The following is an 18,254-nucleotide window of genomic DNA, read 5'->3' as shown; positions in this document are numbered from 1 at the left end:
CCAAATCTTCTCTGCTACAGGACTTTATCATTTCTTGTCTGAATTATTTTCACAGCCTCTGAACTGGTCTCCTTGCTTCCAATCTTTTTCCTTCTCCAAGCCATTCTCCACAGTGCTGCTGGAGAGATCTTTTAATCAGGCAAATGTGATCATGGCGCCCCCCTCCCCCACCGTGCTGAAAATTTCCTTAAGTGGTTCCCCAGGCTCCTCCACATGGCTTCAAGACTGCATAATCTGGCCCTTGCTTACCTCTCTCACCTTAGCTCTTCCAACTCCCCAACATGAAATCATTACTTGCACCTCCCACCTTCCAAATGGGCCATGCCAAGCCCTCTCCCCTCAGTGTCTTTGTTTACACTGCTTTCTTTGCCTCAGCACCCTTCTCCCCATCTGCTTGTCTCACCTAAACTCCTACTGGTCTGAGTTTAGGTCATCATCTCCGGCACGCTTTCTCCGATTCCCCCTCTTAGTAACCCTTAGAACTTTCTTATCTTAGCATTCACACAGTGGGTTAACATTCGACATGGTTGTTTTCCCCTTTAGTTTGCAGTTCTTTGAGGTCAGGTACCACGGGTTGGTTAATCTTTGTATCCTCATTGTCTGTCTGTAATCTACAGTGCCTGGAACACAGTAGGAGTTCAAATATTTGTTACCGAATGAATAAATGGATAAATGAACTTCCACCGTGACCTTCCTCTCTCTTTGTCTCCCTTCTCAGCCCATGGGTCGTGGAACACAACCTCCTCTCCCCTGACCTTGCACACCCCAGACAATTTCCTGGTGCTGAGGTTCTCCCTCAAAACCTACTTTCACCTAGGTCGGAAACAAAACCTCAGATGACAAACTAATTCATGCAGAGGTGTTAAGTAATTTCATCATACAAATACTTATTGAGTTCTCTAGTGGAGTAGGGTGTGGAGGATCATGAAAAGAATCCATGCTAAAGATCCCTCCTTACCAGCATGTAGGTAATGACCAAAATGTATTCCTCCTCGGAGAGATATTTGATTCTCAAAGAACTGGATTTCTAATGGTGAAATCTAAGCAGGAGAGGTGGGATTTGGGTGTAGAAGATCTTTCAAATAGCCTTCTACTCCATCTATGAAATAGGCTAGCTTTGGCTCAATATATTTGCTGTGTAATGATTTTCTAATGAGTTAGGCTAGCTTTAAGCCCCTGGTTATTTCGTTGTAACTAGTTAGGCTTTGCCTCTTGAAGGGCCACCTGGGACTCTCGTGCAGTAGATTTTCTTTTAACGCCCCAGAATCAGGTGCTTTCTCTGACTTTGTGTGGCTCTATTGAATCAAATCTAGCAAGCCACAGGGGCTTTCAGACTTTTAAGATACAGTATTCAAAGGTGAGGCAGGCTGTGAAAAGCCCAGTGGTCCCTGGCTGTCCCTGAACGTGACTATTTGCGGGTTGGCTTTGAGAACCTGGTCAGAGCTGCGTTAGGAAAACGGTTCGCGGGAAGCTCCTCAGAGAGTAGAATGAAGAGGTGGATTTTGTGTGAAGGAATACCTTGTGTGGCTCTGGTGGCCAGGAAAGAGCTGGCACAGGCTGAAAGAAGGCCTGTGGCGAAGCGGAGGGGCACCTAAGCCAGGGACCCCCACCTGCCCCCAGGAAGGATGAAAAGGAGGCAAAAATCCTAAAGGGAAAAGCCCTCCAGGCTGTAGGCCAATGAGCGGCGGGAAGGAGGAGTGAGGCTGGGGAACTTCTCCCAGAGCCAGTCAGAGGGGACGGCTGCTGGGAAGCCAATCACCGCGCTCGAGCCTGCAGCGCCTCTGCAGTAGTTATGCCAGAGCGCCCTGTGTAGAGCGGCGGCGAACGGGCAGCTTGGCTCGGCTGTCGGGAGCCACCGCGCGCGCTCCGCACCCTCCTCTCGCACTGCCTCCGCCCGGTCCCCGCACGCGGTGCCCTAGTGGCCCCCGCCGCCCTCCCCGCCGCGCCCCCGCACCCCGCAGGCTACCGGCTGCACAACCGCCGCCGGCCCCTGGCCCCGCGGCTCGCCTCGCCCCGCCCCGTCTCTCCTCGCTCCGCCCCACCCCAGTCAGCCCCGCCCTGCCCCGCGCCGCCAAGCGGTTCCCGCCCTCGCACAGCGCCCAGGTAGCTGCGAGGAAACTTTTGCAGCGGCTGGGTAGCAGCACGTCTCTTGCTCCACAGGGCCACTGCCAGGCTTGCCGAGTCCTGGGACTGCTCTCGCTCCGGCTGCCACTCTCCCGCGCTCTCCTAGCTCCCTGCGAAGCAGGATGGCCGGGACCATGCGCACCGCGTGCTTGGTGGTGGCGATGCTGCTCAGCTTGGACTTCCCGGGACAGGCGCAGCCCCCGCCGCCGCCGCCGGACGCCACCTGTCACCAAGTCCGCTCCTTCTTCCAGAGACTGCAGCCCGGACTCAAGTGGGTGCCCGAAACTCCCGTGCCAGGTGAGGAGGGGTCCCTTGAGCGTTCCCCGCACTCAGCGGGGAGCAAGGGGCGCGTGGTGGCCCCGCCGGGCTGTAGTCGTGCGCCCTGCAGCTGGGCACTTGGGAGTGGTCGGTGTGCCTGGGGCCTGGCTGGATCTACTGAGGGAGGGAGAGAGGGTGTGTGTGGACGGAGCCCACTTACCCCAGTCTCACGCTGCTGTCAGGGAAGGTGTGAGCGGGAGGAACCGTGGGGATCGCCCTCTCGTGAGCGCCTGTTTTTTTGGAAGGGCGAGAAGGTGGAAGCTATTTTCCCGGGTCTTTGCGAACTGGCGCCCCGCAGCCGAGCTGGTGCCTCGGGAATTTGCCATCCTTACTCGCACATACGTGTCAGAATTTCAGCCTTAGCTGGACCACAGCTCCAGCCGTCCCTTCCCCAGCGTGCCCCCCATGCCCTCCTTTACCCAGCCTGGGTTTCCTAAGCCTGGGCCCAAGTGCAAGCAAAGTTGAGGACAGATTTCTGAATTTGTAGTGGCGGGTGAAGACACACCGAGGCAAACTTTTGAATAAGAGGGTCCCCAAAATGAGGAGGACTGAACCTTTCCTTCAAAACAGCATCCCTTATATAGGTTAGCGAAATCGCTTTAAAACCGGTGCTGCTGGCTCAGGGAGCCGGAGTCCAAAGAAATTTAACTCCTCCCCCTCCCAAATTCATCTGCGTTCTTGACAGGCTGGATCCTAAAGGGGAGATGATTTTAGGTGGAGGAAAGTTTCTGAACGCCTGCCTTTTGTTCTGCACAATCAGATCGTGCCGTAACGACGTATTTTAACATTAGCGGAGGGCTGCCGCTGTCAACAGATGAGTATTAATGGCCCTGCGTGATTGACTGTCCAGCGGTTGGGCAACTAACGCCCGCCTTAGAATCCAATTAGACCAAGTAGCTACACTGACAATGCGGACAAGAAGAGTCGGTTTCAAACAGGTTAATTTGTCAGGGGTGCACTGAGAAGAAACGGCCAGTTATATTCCGTAACTGTGAGACGTTTGTGGCCTCGGGGTCTCTTCTCAACTCAGGCATCCAGTGAGGCGCGCGTCCCGCGCTTCCGAGGGATCGGGGAGCAGCCCTGGCCAAAACTTGGCTGGTGGCTCTCAACAAGTCATGGAGGCGGGCCCGATGGTTGGACCAAGTTGTGAATGCGGATGCGCGCCCCGTGGGCGCTACCAGCCAGCGTTCACTGGTAGGAGGTTACCTAGGCAGCCAGCGCGCCCTCAGCCTTTTCTTTAGGTTGATGAAAAGAGCCGAGTGAGCCTGCTGTTTAGTTGCAAAGGTAATTGGTCACCCTTTTTGGTGACTGAAATGCATTTGCGCATATGTTAAATATTGCATTGCAGGATTTCGCTCTAAGGGAGGGTCGAACTACCTCATCCACTGTTAAGTGTTAATAATGTACCACGTGGGCATGTGCAGGAGCTGTAAGGGGCAACCTATGAATCAGTTCCACAGAACTGAAACAACTGGCGAATATCTCTCCCCTGGAAGTGCCATGGTAATTAGATTGTTAAGGCTAGAGAACATGCTTTTGTTGGTAATGTAAAAATTGGTCCTCACAGGCTGAGCCCCCACAAGACGAATGGGTCCAGGGTTGGGGTTGGGGCCACATTTGGCTGATTCAAAGCCAAGAGGTAAAGATGGTGCCCAAAAGAAGAAAAAGGCCAGAGGAAAGCACAGATAGTCATTTAGCAACCCCCCTCTCCACACACACTCCTGCAGGCAATCGCCCTCCCTCGCTCTCCCCCAGCTCTCTGGCTGCCTGCCTCTTTGCAGCATCTGTATAAAAGTATTGGGAGGGCCCACACACTGTGTGTATGAGATTTGGCCTGGGCTCCTTCCCTCCCTTTAGGCCTAGGGATAGCCATACACTTATAGAGAAGAGGGATTTGTAATAAAGGTTTTTCATTTTCCTCTGCTATTTCACAAACTCTATAGGAGAAATCACTTTTCAAGGGTTTTCATCATATAAACCCAACATTCCCTGCTTCAGTTCTATTTAACAAACACAAACACTGTTGAGCACCTTCTACATGGCAGGCACTGTCCTGACTTGCACTGGCCAAGCCAAACTTCAAATATGGTGATCCCCATACAGCTACCATTATATATCCTGGATTTTCCAGGGGCAGTGCAGGTTTCTAATACTCTGCCCTGGCATGAAACCATGTGTCCTGAATTTTAGTGGGACAAATATGGTCACTGTAGATAAGAAAATGTGAAAATCCTAATGTTCGTGTGTGGAAAGGGCGCATCAGTATTTTAGGGAAGAGACAATAATGGCAGACTAAATACAATGGTAAGTGCATAATTTTGAAGTGAATGAATGTATAATTTGCTGCTGTCGTTCAGTGGTTGGAAATTGAAAGAGAGCTGAAAATTATTTGATAATTATGAACCATCACGATGAACGCTTGACTTTCCCCCTCCACATCCATATTTTAAGCCACGTTCAGTTTGCCTGCTGTACTATATTAACTGCATTAAAGCTTTCTTTGTCCCAGATCAAATGAGATTCAGTCACAGTAAGGAGAAATCCTCAAGAATGTCCTGTTTCACTTAGGGGGAGCATTTGGGATTGACGGCTAACTTTGGCCATTAGCAGAATTGGGTTAGCCTGAATAAGGTACATTTCTTATGCGGATATGGATGAGACTAAATGGCATTTGAGACAAGCCAGCCTAAAAAATAAATCACTGGTGCTGAAGGACTACACTAGACTTCCACAAAGCTGATCTAAAGCCTTAAAATCTCATGTTCCCATTTCTTTTGGAGTGTTCAAGTCACAGGATAGCAGTTCTAAATAGCATGTCCCCAAAATCCATAGATCTCTTCATACCCCACTTATTTTTTTAAGGATTTGTAACTTGGAAAGCACCACAGATGGAAACCAGGCGCACAGAGTTAGCATTTGGCAGAAAAATCCATATAACTGACTTTCAGTACAGCTCTTTTGCCCTTATTTAATTTAGAAAAATTCAGAAAAAAGCCAATGAGCTCATAAGTCTAGATGTTTATTTTGTTTTGCTTAACCTACCCACAGGCGCAATCAAGAATGGATACAATTTTAGGCAAGGAAAGTGAGCTAGTAATCAGACAATGATGTTTCCAGTTGTCTCAAGGGAATGTTACAGAAGTCTAGAAAAAAATTCCTCTAAACAAAAATCAAATGTAATTCACTTTATGAATGCCATACACCACTTTTGTCAGGGGAGGGGGGTAGCGTAAGGGATGGATGGAAATGAGAAAATCAAACAAACCGTGGTAGTGTTGCAACTCCCAAAAGATTGAGGGATCTTGCCTTGGAAGGCCTTGGAAAGTGCGAGAACCAATCCAGAAGGCCAAATGCCTGTATGGGTAAAAGGCAGTCTTGAACAGCCAAAATTGACTTGCAGTTTCTTGAAATAGATGAAACAACATAAAAATAAAAAGCAACGTGCTTGAAACAAAGAGAGAGTTTGGTATTTGTTATTGTTGTTTTTACTGTGAGAACTAGCCTCCGTATCTGGATTGCCAGCTGCGGTTCCCCAATTAGTTTGAAGCAGTTAGCAGTCCTAATATCGAGAGAGAATAATAAGTGAGGTGTGGAAAGGTTTTCTCTCTTCTGACATTGCACTAGACATTTGGGTGACCAGGTGATTTGTTAAAACTTTGAACAATACAAAAAACTTTGTATTGTGTGCTAACTTGGAACAGTTAGAGAATTCTTTCAAATGTGGTCTGAATAGTACACGAATCCTGATACTGATACCAAGCTGTGCTTAGAGGGAGCCATCAATCTGATGGAGGACATGGCTGATGATTGGTGGGGCACCTTGGGCTGAAAGGAGTCTAACACTGCCAACTCCTTGGCAGCCTCTGTAATGGGTGCTGGGGGTGCAGAGAGGAGTGAGACACAATCCCTTTTGTCAAGGAGCTCACAGTCTAGTGGGGGAGCATACAAGTAAACAGGCTTCCCAGGAAACTTGTAGGATTAAAAAGGGTGAAAAGGGCTAGAAAATACCTCCAGGAAATTGGCTGAAATGGTCACAATAGCCAGCCTGGGCAAGGGAAAAGAACTGAAGAGATGAAGTGGGAGATAGGGAGAAGTCTCTTAATAGGGCCGCCATCTTAAAGAGTTTCTTAATTCTTGGAGCAAATTCCATTTTGGAAGCATTAGGAAATACAGACATAAGAATTTTGATGGATGCTAAATGACACAGATGGTGTCAGTTTTGCAATGTGTTTTTTTCTTATAGACTGGTAGGTTGTATCCAATATTTTGATGCAATATTTTTGAGCATTCTGCTACTTCCATCTTTAGAGTTGCAATGTTTGCTGTTCACTGTAGCCTAGAAAAAGGCGGCTTATTACCGATCTGGGATAAAAGAGTCCTGGATTTGTCTGGTATGAGAAAAGACAGAAAATATGTTTTCTCCCTAAATGACAGCTATCAATGACCACGCCAACTTCAGTGTTTGATGCATGTACAAAAGCATGGGTCTTAAGAGGTATCTTATTACTCATTTCTAAGAAAATTGAAGATAATCACTTATAACTTGTGCACACGATACATCATTTGGAAAGAATTTCACTGGGGATCATGTTGCTCAACTGAAAAGTTCTGGCATGCTGAATTTGTACATTTTTTTGTGAATGCTTCCTTTTACTCTGATCTCTAGCTTTTTTTCTGCATATGGTTATTTGTATGTTTTAGATTATAAGCCTCTTAAAGGGAAAGCACTACATTTGAGCAGTGTTGAGCACAAGGCCATACAGCATTTAGTAAATAATTGACAAAAATAGAGTTTCTAGATCATTATGTATTCCCTATGAACTCTCACATACTTTCCTAAGCCATATGTCATCTTACATATTTTAAAAGTCTAAGCCCAAATTGTTACGATACATTATTGGGGCATGTGGACAAACTTTTCAGCCTACATATATTTTGGCTGGAGACAGATGCAGGCTTACCTCAGTTGGCTGGCAACTTTTACCATCAGCGGGGCTTATTAAATTGTTGAGTACCCAAATAACAAATTGAAATTAGCAGAATTGTTATGACTGGCTTAGTATCATTAACGATCAACAATTATTACAGCACATAAATTGTAGGACATCTCTTAAATCAAGCCCTCTTTGATTTAATGTCAGCTAGACCTTTCTTGCTAAGGTTGATATTACCATATTTGGGAGTTGAGCTATATAACACATGCATGGACCTGTTGAAGTATCTCACAGGTTTTTGTAACCTGGAATCAGAATTCGTGTGCAGGCTCAATTCAAGAGCCTATTCCAGGAGCCAATATCTATTCAGTCCTAGCCAATCTTGTAAATGGGTTAGATGTTTTTGGTAATCTAGGATCTAATGGAAAGTGTGGGCAGAAAAATCTCCCACTCATCTGCCCATATTTAGCAAATTGTCTGGCTTGAAACAGGATCCCTGGCACTCCATTAGGAAATGAGCGTCAGAAAATAGAATCCAAGTTACAGGCCCCAGACTGGCTTTAGAGACAGCATAAAGTAATGGGAATTTACCTTCTGAGACATAATGACAGGGAGAATGCTGTTCAAAAATCAAGGTAAAGGTGGGTATATTAGCAGAGAAAATGTGTGTTTTGAAATGCTATGTGTATGGGGGTGGGGGTGGTGAGAATGCTCATTGGAACATTATAGCCTTACTTGAATATCTTGTTGAATATACAAAGTAAAGAAGATTTAGTTCTGTACTTCTAATTAGGGCAATTCAAGATCAATTAACCAAGTGTTAATTATTAGAAATACTTGTTTGCAATTAAAAAAATGAATCAAGATTGATTACTAAGAGAGGCATTTTCACTTTTCCCTCTTTTTGTGTGTAGCTGGACAAAGCCTAATTTGAGGGTTTGTATTCTTCCTCATGAATAAAAGGAAGTCAATGTTATGATCAAAATGCATTGCTAGTGTTCCGAACAGTTAATTACTTCTCGTAGCTGAAATTGTATTTATATGCTAGATTAGTAAATCTACTAAGCTCTTTGAAGCGTACTTAATAGGCTTATATTGATAAATAATTGATAGGAAGGGAGATAAAATACAAGTGGGAGTGGCAATAAGAAGAGAAGTCAAAAGCTATTATAAAAGAAACTTCCACCGTCCGGCCACCTGAAAGCTGAAAAATGTACATGTCTCAGTAGAAGTGATGTTTTTGAAAATATTCTGTATTTTTCAAAATTTCCACAATGAAACATGTATTTATTCCTTATAAATCCAGAAGAAAGCACAACTTTAGAGTAAAATTTTAAATGGCCTTTTTGTCTGCCTTTTGCAACTAAATTTATTACTGGAAAATTAGAAGTCCCCGATTATGGCAACTTTGAAGTTCATGTTTCTAATGATGTCTTCCTTACTAGACTGTGATCATCTTGAGGTTAGGGGCTACATCTTATTCATCTTTGTATCCCAGTGTCTAGCACAGTACAGGGTACAAATAGTAGGTACTAAATATATATTTATAGACTGAATGGAGTTAGAAATGTATTACAAACATAAAATTTCCATAAAGCCAATATTTAAGTAGTTGATTTATTTTTACCAATATACTAAGCCTTCTAAAAAAGTAACCAGTTTTTTTTTTTTAGGTCAAAAATCCATTTGTTTTCTATAGGTAAATGATAAAGGATATTAGTTTAATTCATTTGGCTATACTATAACTCTCTGGAAGAAATAGACTAGTCAAATCTTATAAGAGGTAAGTATTTTGTGCTTGTTTATAAGGATATTATAAGTAATTTCAAGATAAATTGAAGATATATTATACATGTATATATAAATGCATATGTTTATCTTCACCTTACAGATCTGTGGTATTTAGGTTTGTGAAAATAATGCAACTTGGTGCCAGTTATGGAAACATACACTGAATGTATGTAAGTTTTTCCTCAGTGTTTGGTGTTTCTTACCTAAGGTATCAAGCAAGCTTCACAAATGTACATTTAAAAGGACATAATCCAGACTGGCCATGGTGTCTCACACCTGTAATCCCAACACTTTCGTAGGCCAAGGCAGGTGGATTGCTTGAGGCCAGGAGTTCCAGATCAGCCTGGCCAACATGGCAAAACCCCACCTCTACTAAAAAATACAAAAATTAGCTGGACATGATGGTACATACCTGTAATCCCAACTATTCAGGAGGCTGAGGCAGGAGAATCGCTTGAACCCGTGAGGCAGAGGTTGCAGTGAGCTGAGATCATACCACTGCACTCCAGCCTGGGCGACAGAGGAAGACTCTGTCAAATAAATAAATAAATAAATAAATAAATAAATAAATAAAATTTTAAAAAGAACATAATACAGAGTGGATTTTCAGCCGTGGAAATTTCATTTGGGTAGGATAAAGGGCCTCATTAGAGTTCTCTTAATTTCTGTCTGCATTAGGCCAAACTTTCAATTAGTTGCCTGGGTAAACTAATTGAAAGTTGATGGGAAGTTCTTTCAAATATTCAAATAGAGGCCCAAGTAGGAAAAAGGATAAAAAACAAAGGGATGATGTTCATTTGAAAACAAAAATCAGAATTCTATTTGCATACTCTTCTTAATCTCAGCTCACTGCAACCTCTGCCTCCCAGGTTCAAGAGATTCTACTGCCTCACCTACCCGAGTAGCTGGGATTACAGGTGCCCACCACCACACCTGGCTAATTTTTGTATTTTTAGTAGAGATGGCATTTCACCACATTGGCCAGACTGGTCTTGAACTCCTGACCTCAGATGATCCACCTGCCTCGGCCTCCCAAAGTGCTGGGATTTCAAGTGTGAGCCAATTTTGTTCCTGGCGAGTTGCCCCTCTTTTAAAACTTATGATTGAAGAGGAGGTGACAAGTAAAGAAATATTTTTTAGCTATAGCTTTACCTAAGTGTAGTGTTTGGATATGTTTTATATATTTGTATTCATAGATTTTATGTATGTATAGAATGATTTCTGTTATTTAGACAGCAATAATTAATAAATATTTCTGTTACTTAAACTGTTTGAAAGTTAATTGTTACTCTAAGCAGTAGGTGGTCTTTCACAGTCATACCTTACATTTGTCTCATGAAAGCCTTGCTTTCATATTATCTCATGTACACACAAGGCAACCACTCATAAAGTATCTGTCACTTCCGACTTCCAACAACTTGCCTGGTTCCAGCACTCATACACACACATATTTGTACACTCATACATACACACATATAATATCCCTAGATCTTTAATAATCTAGAGACTAAGCCTAATTTATGCCGGGGGAGATCTAATGGGTACAGCTTTCAGACATTGAGTAAACCCTTTTCAGTTGGATTGGCCTGAAATTGTAGCAGAGCTAATCGTCACTGATATCATAGAGGTACCACTCTTAAAATAAAGTTCCATCATTTCCCCAAGTACACAGATGTTATCCTTGTTAAGCAGTGACAGTCACCAATAATATGAGTTTGGCCCACTTTGGAGAACTACTTCTAGCACTGGCAGCTTTGCATGTTGAGCACCATAGAAATGAGAATATGACTCAAGAAGCAGTTTCCAGGTTAGGTTTCATGGAGTGATTGCACTGAGGACCACAGTTATCTGATTTGGAAAACAGATGGAAATTTGCAGAATAGGAACTCACTTAATAATGAACTTTATATGCCATTTCTGCATAAATATTTAAAAGTTTAAAATGTATTCTTTACTTCAACCAACATTTATTGAGCACTGATACTATGCCAGGTACTGAGCTAGGAGCTGATGAACAAGATAAAATCACTGCCAGCAAGGAACTCGCTGCCTAGCAAGGGATCCAGGCAAGGAAAAACATAGATGTCAAGGCAGCATGACTATGGCCTGCCATTGAGCTGGGCACCATGTGGGGGCCTGAGGGCTCTTGAGCTATGGAGGAAGTTGCCTAGTTGTCTTAAGAGGGCTGAGTTCAAGGCTGCATTGAGCTACCATCATACCACTGCACTCCAGCCTGGGTGGCAGAGAGAGACCTTGTCTCAATAAAAAAGCGGGGGGGTGGGGTAGGTGGCTATCATATAAGGCATGTACAAAGGTACAAAGTTAAGAGACAAAATGACACATTTGTTGGACTGGAGTAGTTGGGATTTCTTGGAGCACAGATGAAGAAGATGAATTAGAAAAAAAGGAAATGATGAGGAGTTTGGGTTATATCCAAGGATGATGAGGAGCCTTAAAAACATTTTAAGAAGGGAAACATTATTCAGTTGGAAGATGACTGGAGAGTGAGCAGTGGCAGGGAGTTTTAGTAACACAGGTGATAGGGCAGGGGACCATAAATAGGAGAATAAAATCTAAACTTGAGAGAATAGAGGGAATAGAATAGACATGACTTAGTGACTGGATATGAGGACAGAAGGGAGAATCTAGAACTTTTGGTTTTTCTGGGTGGTGGTGCTGTGGCACATAATAGGTGCCTGGTAAATATTTGTTGAACAAATGAGTGTGCTTGAAATATAGGAGAAACATGTTTTTAAGGGCTGAAATAGTCAGTTTGGTTTCAAACAGATTGAGTTTGAAAGGTCCTTTGATGATGGAGGTAGAAAATGTCTGCTAAGTAGTTCAAGTTGCGTTTTGGATTACAAAAGAGGGAGAAATCAGGGATGGAGATGTATACTTGGAAATTATCAGCATATAGATGGTAATTGAAGCCTTGGGAACAGATGAGACCACTGGGAAAGAGTGTATATATTCTTCTGGAGTTAAGGAGAAGCACATAGTTGGGACTCATCAGCATACAGGCTTAAGTTGGAAGTCATGAGTGTGGATGATATTTTCCAGGCTTTTGCATGTGACATGTATTAAAATGTATTTTGCCAACATCTGATGATAAAAAAAAAAACCTGCCAAAGACTTCAAGAACCCTCTTAAGAGAAAGTATGAGTATATGTTGTCATGATCCAAGAGTCTGCAAATGAAATAATGTACTACCAAACACATACACGTGCATGTGCACATGTGCATACACATACATCTCCATGTAGAGGAATATATTAGAATCAAAGAGTCAGACTTCTATTATTCTTAATAGTAATAATGAATAATTATGCATGTTATTTAAACAGAAAGGCTGGACACGGTGGCTCACACCTGTAATCCCAGCGCTTTTGAAGGCTAAGGTTGGAGAACTGCTTGAGCCCAAGAGTTCAAGACCAGCCTGGGCAACATAGTGAAACCCTACCTCTACAAAAAAATACAAAAATCAGCCAGGCATGGTGGCATGTCCCTGTAGTCTCTGTGACTCAGGAGGCTGAGGTTGGAGGATTGCCTGAGCCCAGGAGGCAGAGGTTGCAGTGAGCTGAGATCACGCCACCATACTCCAGCCTGGGTGACAGAGCGAGACTCTGTCTCAAAAAAAGAAAAAACACACACAAAAAAAACAAAGAAAAACAAAAACAAAACAAAACAAAAAATCCCTCACAGTTGTTAGCTGTTACTCTTAGCAGTAGGTGGTCTTTCACAATCACACATTACATTTGTCTTGTGAAAGCCTTGTCCTCATATATCTCATGTGCACACAATGCAACTACTCATAAAGTGTCTGTAGCTTCTGAGTTCTAGCAACTTTAGTGCTTCCAACATGGTGGCTCCTCTGTCCCTTCCCCAGGGGAGTACTCTCCCAATGTAAAGAATGAAAACTGTAACAATGTGTAGCTTTTGGAGCTGTAGTCTGTATTCTGTTTCAGACTTGGCCCTGATGGCTGGTCTCTGAAACATGTGGTTCCAAGTAAACGCTAGGAATACTTGTGTAATTGGGCTGATCTTTCATAAGTGTCTATGAAGATGTATTATTTTTTGGTTTGGGGGTTGGAGAGGGTTGTATAATTTTCTGTTCCTCTGGCATAAATGGTTTCTTTAATTTGTCCATTGTTTACGAGATTGCCTTCATCAGTGTTTCTTTCCACATAAGCTTGAAACTCTTTGTATTCCAGTCGATTTTTTGACACCACTTTCAGGTTGGTGGAATAGTTTAGAAGGACCATGAGGGAAGATTATGGAAAATAACCTTTACTGAGTGCCTACTATATGTCAATTACTTTATATGTAACCTCTCATTTAATCAACACAGGAAACCTGAAAGGTAGGTGGTATCAACTCCATTTTACAGATGAAGAAACTGAGGCTCAGAAAAGTTTACTTTCCCAAAGGTTGTGTAAGTGGTGGAGCCGGAATTTTCACCCAGGTTTGTCTTACTCCATAGCTCATGCTGTTTCCAGAATACCTACTGGAATATGAGAGGAAGGGATATAGTCTGGATATAAAGTATTTGACTTAAATTCTCATACTCTATCAACTTCTGTGACACTGTGTACTCTGGGTTCCCTTCCTACTCACTTCAATCTTTGCTTGTTTGCCCTCTTCCTCCTACATTTTAGATGTAAATGTCCCAGTAGTGTTTGTCTTTTGCCCTTTCTGTTCTCTCTTTGCTTATTCCCAAATCCATTCCCATGACTTCATTATCTTTGCTCTTTGAATGATTCCCATATCTCTTTTCAACCTGACCTCTTCCTTGCTCTTCAGTTCAGGATTTCCCAGTTGTCTGCTGGACATGTCCATCTGGAAGTCCTGCCAGTGTTTCATTTTCAGCCGAGCCAAAAATTAGTCCATTATCTTCTTTTCCCATCCACACAAACCTGCCTCTCCTTAACGTTCTATATTTCTGGTGATGGTATCTCTGCCTGGCACAACTCGAAACCTTGAAATTGTCTTTGATTTCTCCTTTTACACATCCCACACCCAAATTAAGTGACTAAATCTTGCAAGTCTACCTCTGTCTATTATGTCTCTCACTCTTATGGCCTTGGCATGCATGGCCTCTATTTAAGCATAACAGACTGAGCCAATGAATGAGAATGTGATATTGAATGGGCTAGGGAGAGCCAGTAGGATCTCTACTCAGTGGCTAATAATTTGTAACTAGTTGGAAAGTACTGCCTTTGCTGCCTTAGATGGGTAGAACGTCTAGTCTTGGTCTTGGCTTAATTTAGTGTGGCCAGAGGCAGCTATCTTCTGAGATCATTTGGCTCTTCCCATAGGGAACCAATGGTTTCCCACTTTTTCTTTTGCTGGCATTCTGGGGTATATCTTACTTGGCCATCTCCAGAAGTCAGAGTGGAACTTGTTGAAGAGTTTCAAAGAGCTGTAGAAGAACTACGCTCAGTGTTTCCCATAGTCCTTTCTGTTTCAGAAACAGGTTTTCTGCTTTGTTTTCAAACTTCAAAGTTTATTTCTGAAATAAAGGTTTATTTTCTCCATGGTATTCTGAAGGTTTTATACAAGTGTTAATTTCTAAAACCTAAGTCATTTCTTGGCTTTAAAACTTCAGTGCTCTGGGTCAATTTAAGAACGTTGCCTGAAGGGTTTTTTGGCCTTCAAAAGCTGTCAGATTGCTTTTTCTTTGTTCTTTGAGAGTGTAAGGTTGCCTCATTTAGGAAGCTTGAAGGAGATGTTGGAACCAGCATTTATTCAGTCATTCAGAGTCTTTTCCCAACAATATCCAGTTTTATCTTCAAATTAGATCCTAGTGGCAATGAAATTTACTACCAACTAATAATTCTAGGTAAAATGGGTAAGATTCTTGAAAAGCTCCTCAACATTTCATAGAGTAGTGATAAGAAGTAGCCTAGGTTACTCTAACACCCACAGTTAAGGGGAACAATGGATGTTCTGTGCGTTCTCATCACAGCCCTCCTGGGGCTCAGTATACCTCTGAAGCTACTGAGGGCCCTCCTTCATCTGTCGGTTTGACTGTTTTCCACATCTTCCCTTTTCCCCTTCCTCCTACCCTCACGCCCTCTCTCAACTGGTTATAATTTAGAACAGAAGGTGCTTTATGGTTTATTTATTAAATGGTTTTGTGTTTCTTGTTCTCTCTTAAAAAAAAAGATGAGTGAAATGTTTTATATTTTCCTCTGCATTTTAGTTTGAAGCTGTGTTTCCTTTCCCTGTAGCTTCTGATTTCCATCTCTCCTCTCTCTTCCTCCATTTTCCTCTGCCTCCTCGGCTTCTGTCTGTCCTCACTGGAGAGAAAACAGGCTTTCCATTTCTGCCCACGTATTTTGTTTGGGTACCTGGTTTACTTATCTTGGGATATTGTAAAATTCCATTCTTTAGTTTGAAAATGAAGAGCTCTAAAAAAATACACCAATGAATTTACATTCCATTTTCTAAGAACTGAGTATTTAAAAAGCTTTCTATACAGATAAAGACTAGATGACCTGACTTGGGTACCTCAGATCATTGCTATGTAGTTTACATTCTCTCTCACCTTGTCATAACTCTAAATACATGAAAATTGCATCTTTGTTCTTAGAGATCTCTTTTCTTACATTGAATGCTTTCCTTTTTTCTAAAGATAAGGGAGTCCGTTTGAAACAGCGCTAGTGTGGGTTAGAACTGACACCTACCTTGTAAGCTAACCAAATTATAACCTGCTGTTCCCTGATGAAGTTATCACACTTCAGGGACATTGTTTTGCTTGTGGGGTCTTATTGTCCCAGTTTCAATTTTGACTGCAGGTTAGAGATTGTATTCCAATTGGACTATTCCTTGGTATTTTTTCTCTTTGTCTTTATACTTATGGGGCTCTGTTGTTTGTCCTGTATCTATTATCTCTTCCAAGCTTGGCCAAGGTTGTTAGGTTATGCACTTATGTATAAATATTTAACAAGATAAGTTAGACAAAATGTGCTTAAAGACATTTTAGCCCTGCCCCCGACCTTTCCACACCCCCCAACCCCAGCTCATTTTTTTGCATAGAGTCGCAGATGGTTGCTTTATCTCAGATGTTTAGATTTGGAGGACATTCCTTTGCACTTTGCTTGATGGACACAATTAAATGGAAGTCTTTGAGTCAATCTTGACTACCAAAATAGTAGCACCATGTAACAGATAACATTAGGTTCTTCTTCCTATTTTTTTTTTTTTCTAACTGGTTATCCAAACTCCCTTAAGCCAGAGAGTTTTAGGTATGAGATTGTGTGTTTTTAAAGAAAATATTATGGATAAAGACTAATGTTCTCAAGTCAGGAATAACCATTAGTACCATTCATTAATCAGGGGGCATGTTTTGACTTTGGGTCCTGGCTAGGAAATATAAACTGTGAAAGTCACACATATATATGAACCTCAAGCAAATTTATGACTTGTCAGCCTTTTAAGGTTAAATTCTTAACCCCAAATTGGAGCTGGCTTTATATGTGGAGCCTGGCACATTCCTTTGGGCCACTGAGCACGCCCCTCCCCAGCCCTTTGCTTAACAGCAGCTAGTGGCCTAATGAGCAAGAAGGATTTCTGTCTCTTATCAGCTGCCTAAACAGCAACAGGAAGGCTGATATACGGAGTACAGGTCAAAACCTGAGTTCTTGAACCAAAAAGCTACAAGGTCAGTTTAAAACTCTAGATATGTGGTATCGCTATAGTCATTGATACCTGTCAGTAAAGGAATTAGACACTTGAGTTCAAACAAATAGTAATCGTTGTCAAAAGTATGAATCGTCTAATTAATTTTGTTAATAGTTCTTTCCTTCTTTGTTTAGTTCTTCTATAAATAGCCTTCATATACTCTTTAATGAGCTTTTAGTTTGTGCCTGGAGGTTGTTATGGTCGTGTAGGAGTGTTTGATTGTCATCTATTGATGATGATGGAGGTGAGGATATTTATATTTTGGCCCAGATTTTGGAAGGGGCTGCCAAATTAAGGTAAATAGATATCTACTACTATTTTTATGTCTTTTTAAACTGAGGATTTTTTTTTGCATATGCATTCAACTTGCCATGGAGTCAGAGAAACCTTTGTGCCTCCTCATATTGCACTCAGATGTTTTTTTAAAGGAGAAATCCTCGTTGCCTGTTTCTTAGATCCACTTGGAATCCAGGCTCAGATTCACGTAGAATAAATATTTTAGGGTATTCAGTGCCCATCATAGTGAAAGCCCCTTGACTTTCATCTTCTGCATTTGCATGTTTTCAGAGACAATAATGAAAACATTTTTTTCAGATTCCGTTGTGTTATTGAAAATCCTGTTTACATAAACAGGCATTGTTGTGGCTTAGGGAAGAATGTGGGGTCCCATTCTTTAGCTCCTTGTATGTCTTTGCTAAGGCTCTTCTAAATAGAAGTAATGACGCTTTAGTCTAAGCAGCTTTTCTCATTTAGGTAGGCAGGGTGGTTTGAAATTTCAGTTTACTAGATAATTGAGCCTCTTCTTCTTAATTATGTCAGGCATGCAGGTTGCTCTCTTTATAGTAAAGACCCTAAAAATCTAGTAATCTCCTCAGACATCCATTTGGTAATAAAGTCCTGTGCATTTTCAGGGGTTAATTTTCATGACAATTGTGTGTTGCCTCTCCACCCCCACCCCTGAAGAAATTCTGCTGTTTTAGAGCGTTGGTCTCCTCACATTTGCAGAAACACACTTAAAAATATATTAGGATGTTGCTGGAATTACTGGCTCTAGAGGACATTTAAATGTATTCAGATTCATGCTCATTATACAACTTTAATTTAGGATTTTTAATAGCCTTGTCATATTTCTTGGAAAATCATGTGCCTGACTTTGCCAGACTTGGTTTTCTGCCCTGAATGAAAAATGGGTATCAGTGCAAAAGTGTAGCCTAAGTATCCCCTATTCTATCCATTTTCTATTTAAAAAAAAAAAAAAATTCACAGAGGTCATCTGGTGCAGTGAGTGCAGTGAGGAGGGAAAAACTAAAAAGCAAAAAAAACAAAAAAAACAAAACAAAAAAAACCCAGGTCGACTTCACATCTGCTAGTCATTCCCACTAGTGTGACTTCAATTCAGCAAGT

The 18,254-nt window shown here is 42.1% G+C and overlaps 1 protein-coding gene across 5 annotated transcripts in view; it reads left to right on the top strand.

Moving 5' to 3' along the window:
- Window positions 1-930: 930 nt before the first annotated feature.
- GPC3 (glypican 3) overlaps window positions 931-18,254 on the top strand; it is a 456,076-nt gene continuing 438,752 nt past the window's right edge. For 3 of the 5 annotated variants that reach the window (XM_025371942.1, XM_025371940.1, XM_025371939.1), the window contains exon 1: window positions 2,050-2,421. In XM_025371942.1, coding sequence (XP_025227727.1) covers window positions 2,247-2,421 — 175 coding nt within the window. In that variant the 5' untranslated portion in view covers window positions 2,050-2,246. Of the gene's footprint in view, window positions 969-1,801; window positions 2,422-18,254 lie in introns of those variants that run through there. The other 2 variants (XM_025371938.1, XM_025371941.1) reach the window with 2 other exon arrangements.

Source organism: Theropithecus gelada, chromosome X, assembly GCF_003255815.1.
Source record: "Theropithecus gelada isolate Dixy chromosome X, Tgel_1.0, whole genome shotgun sequence".
NCBI lineage: Eukaryota > Metazoa > Chordata > Mammalia > Primates > Cercopithecidae > Theropithecus > Theropithecus gelada.
The sequence above is the reverse complement of the archived record's forward strand: the minus strand, read 5'-3'. Positions and strand labels throughout refer to the sequence as shown.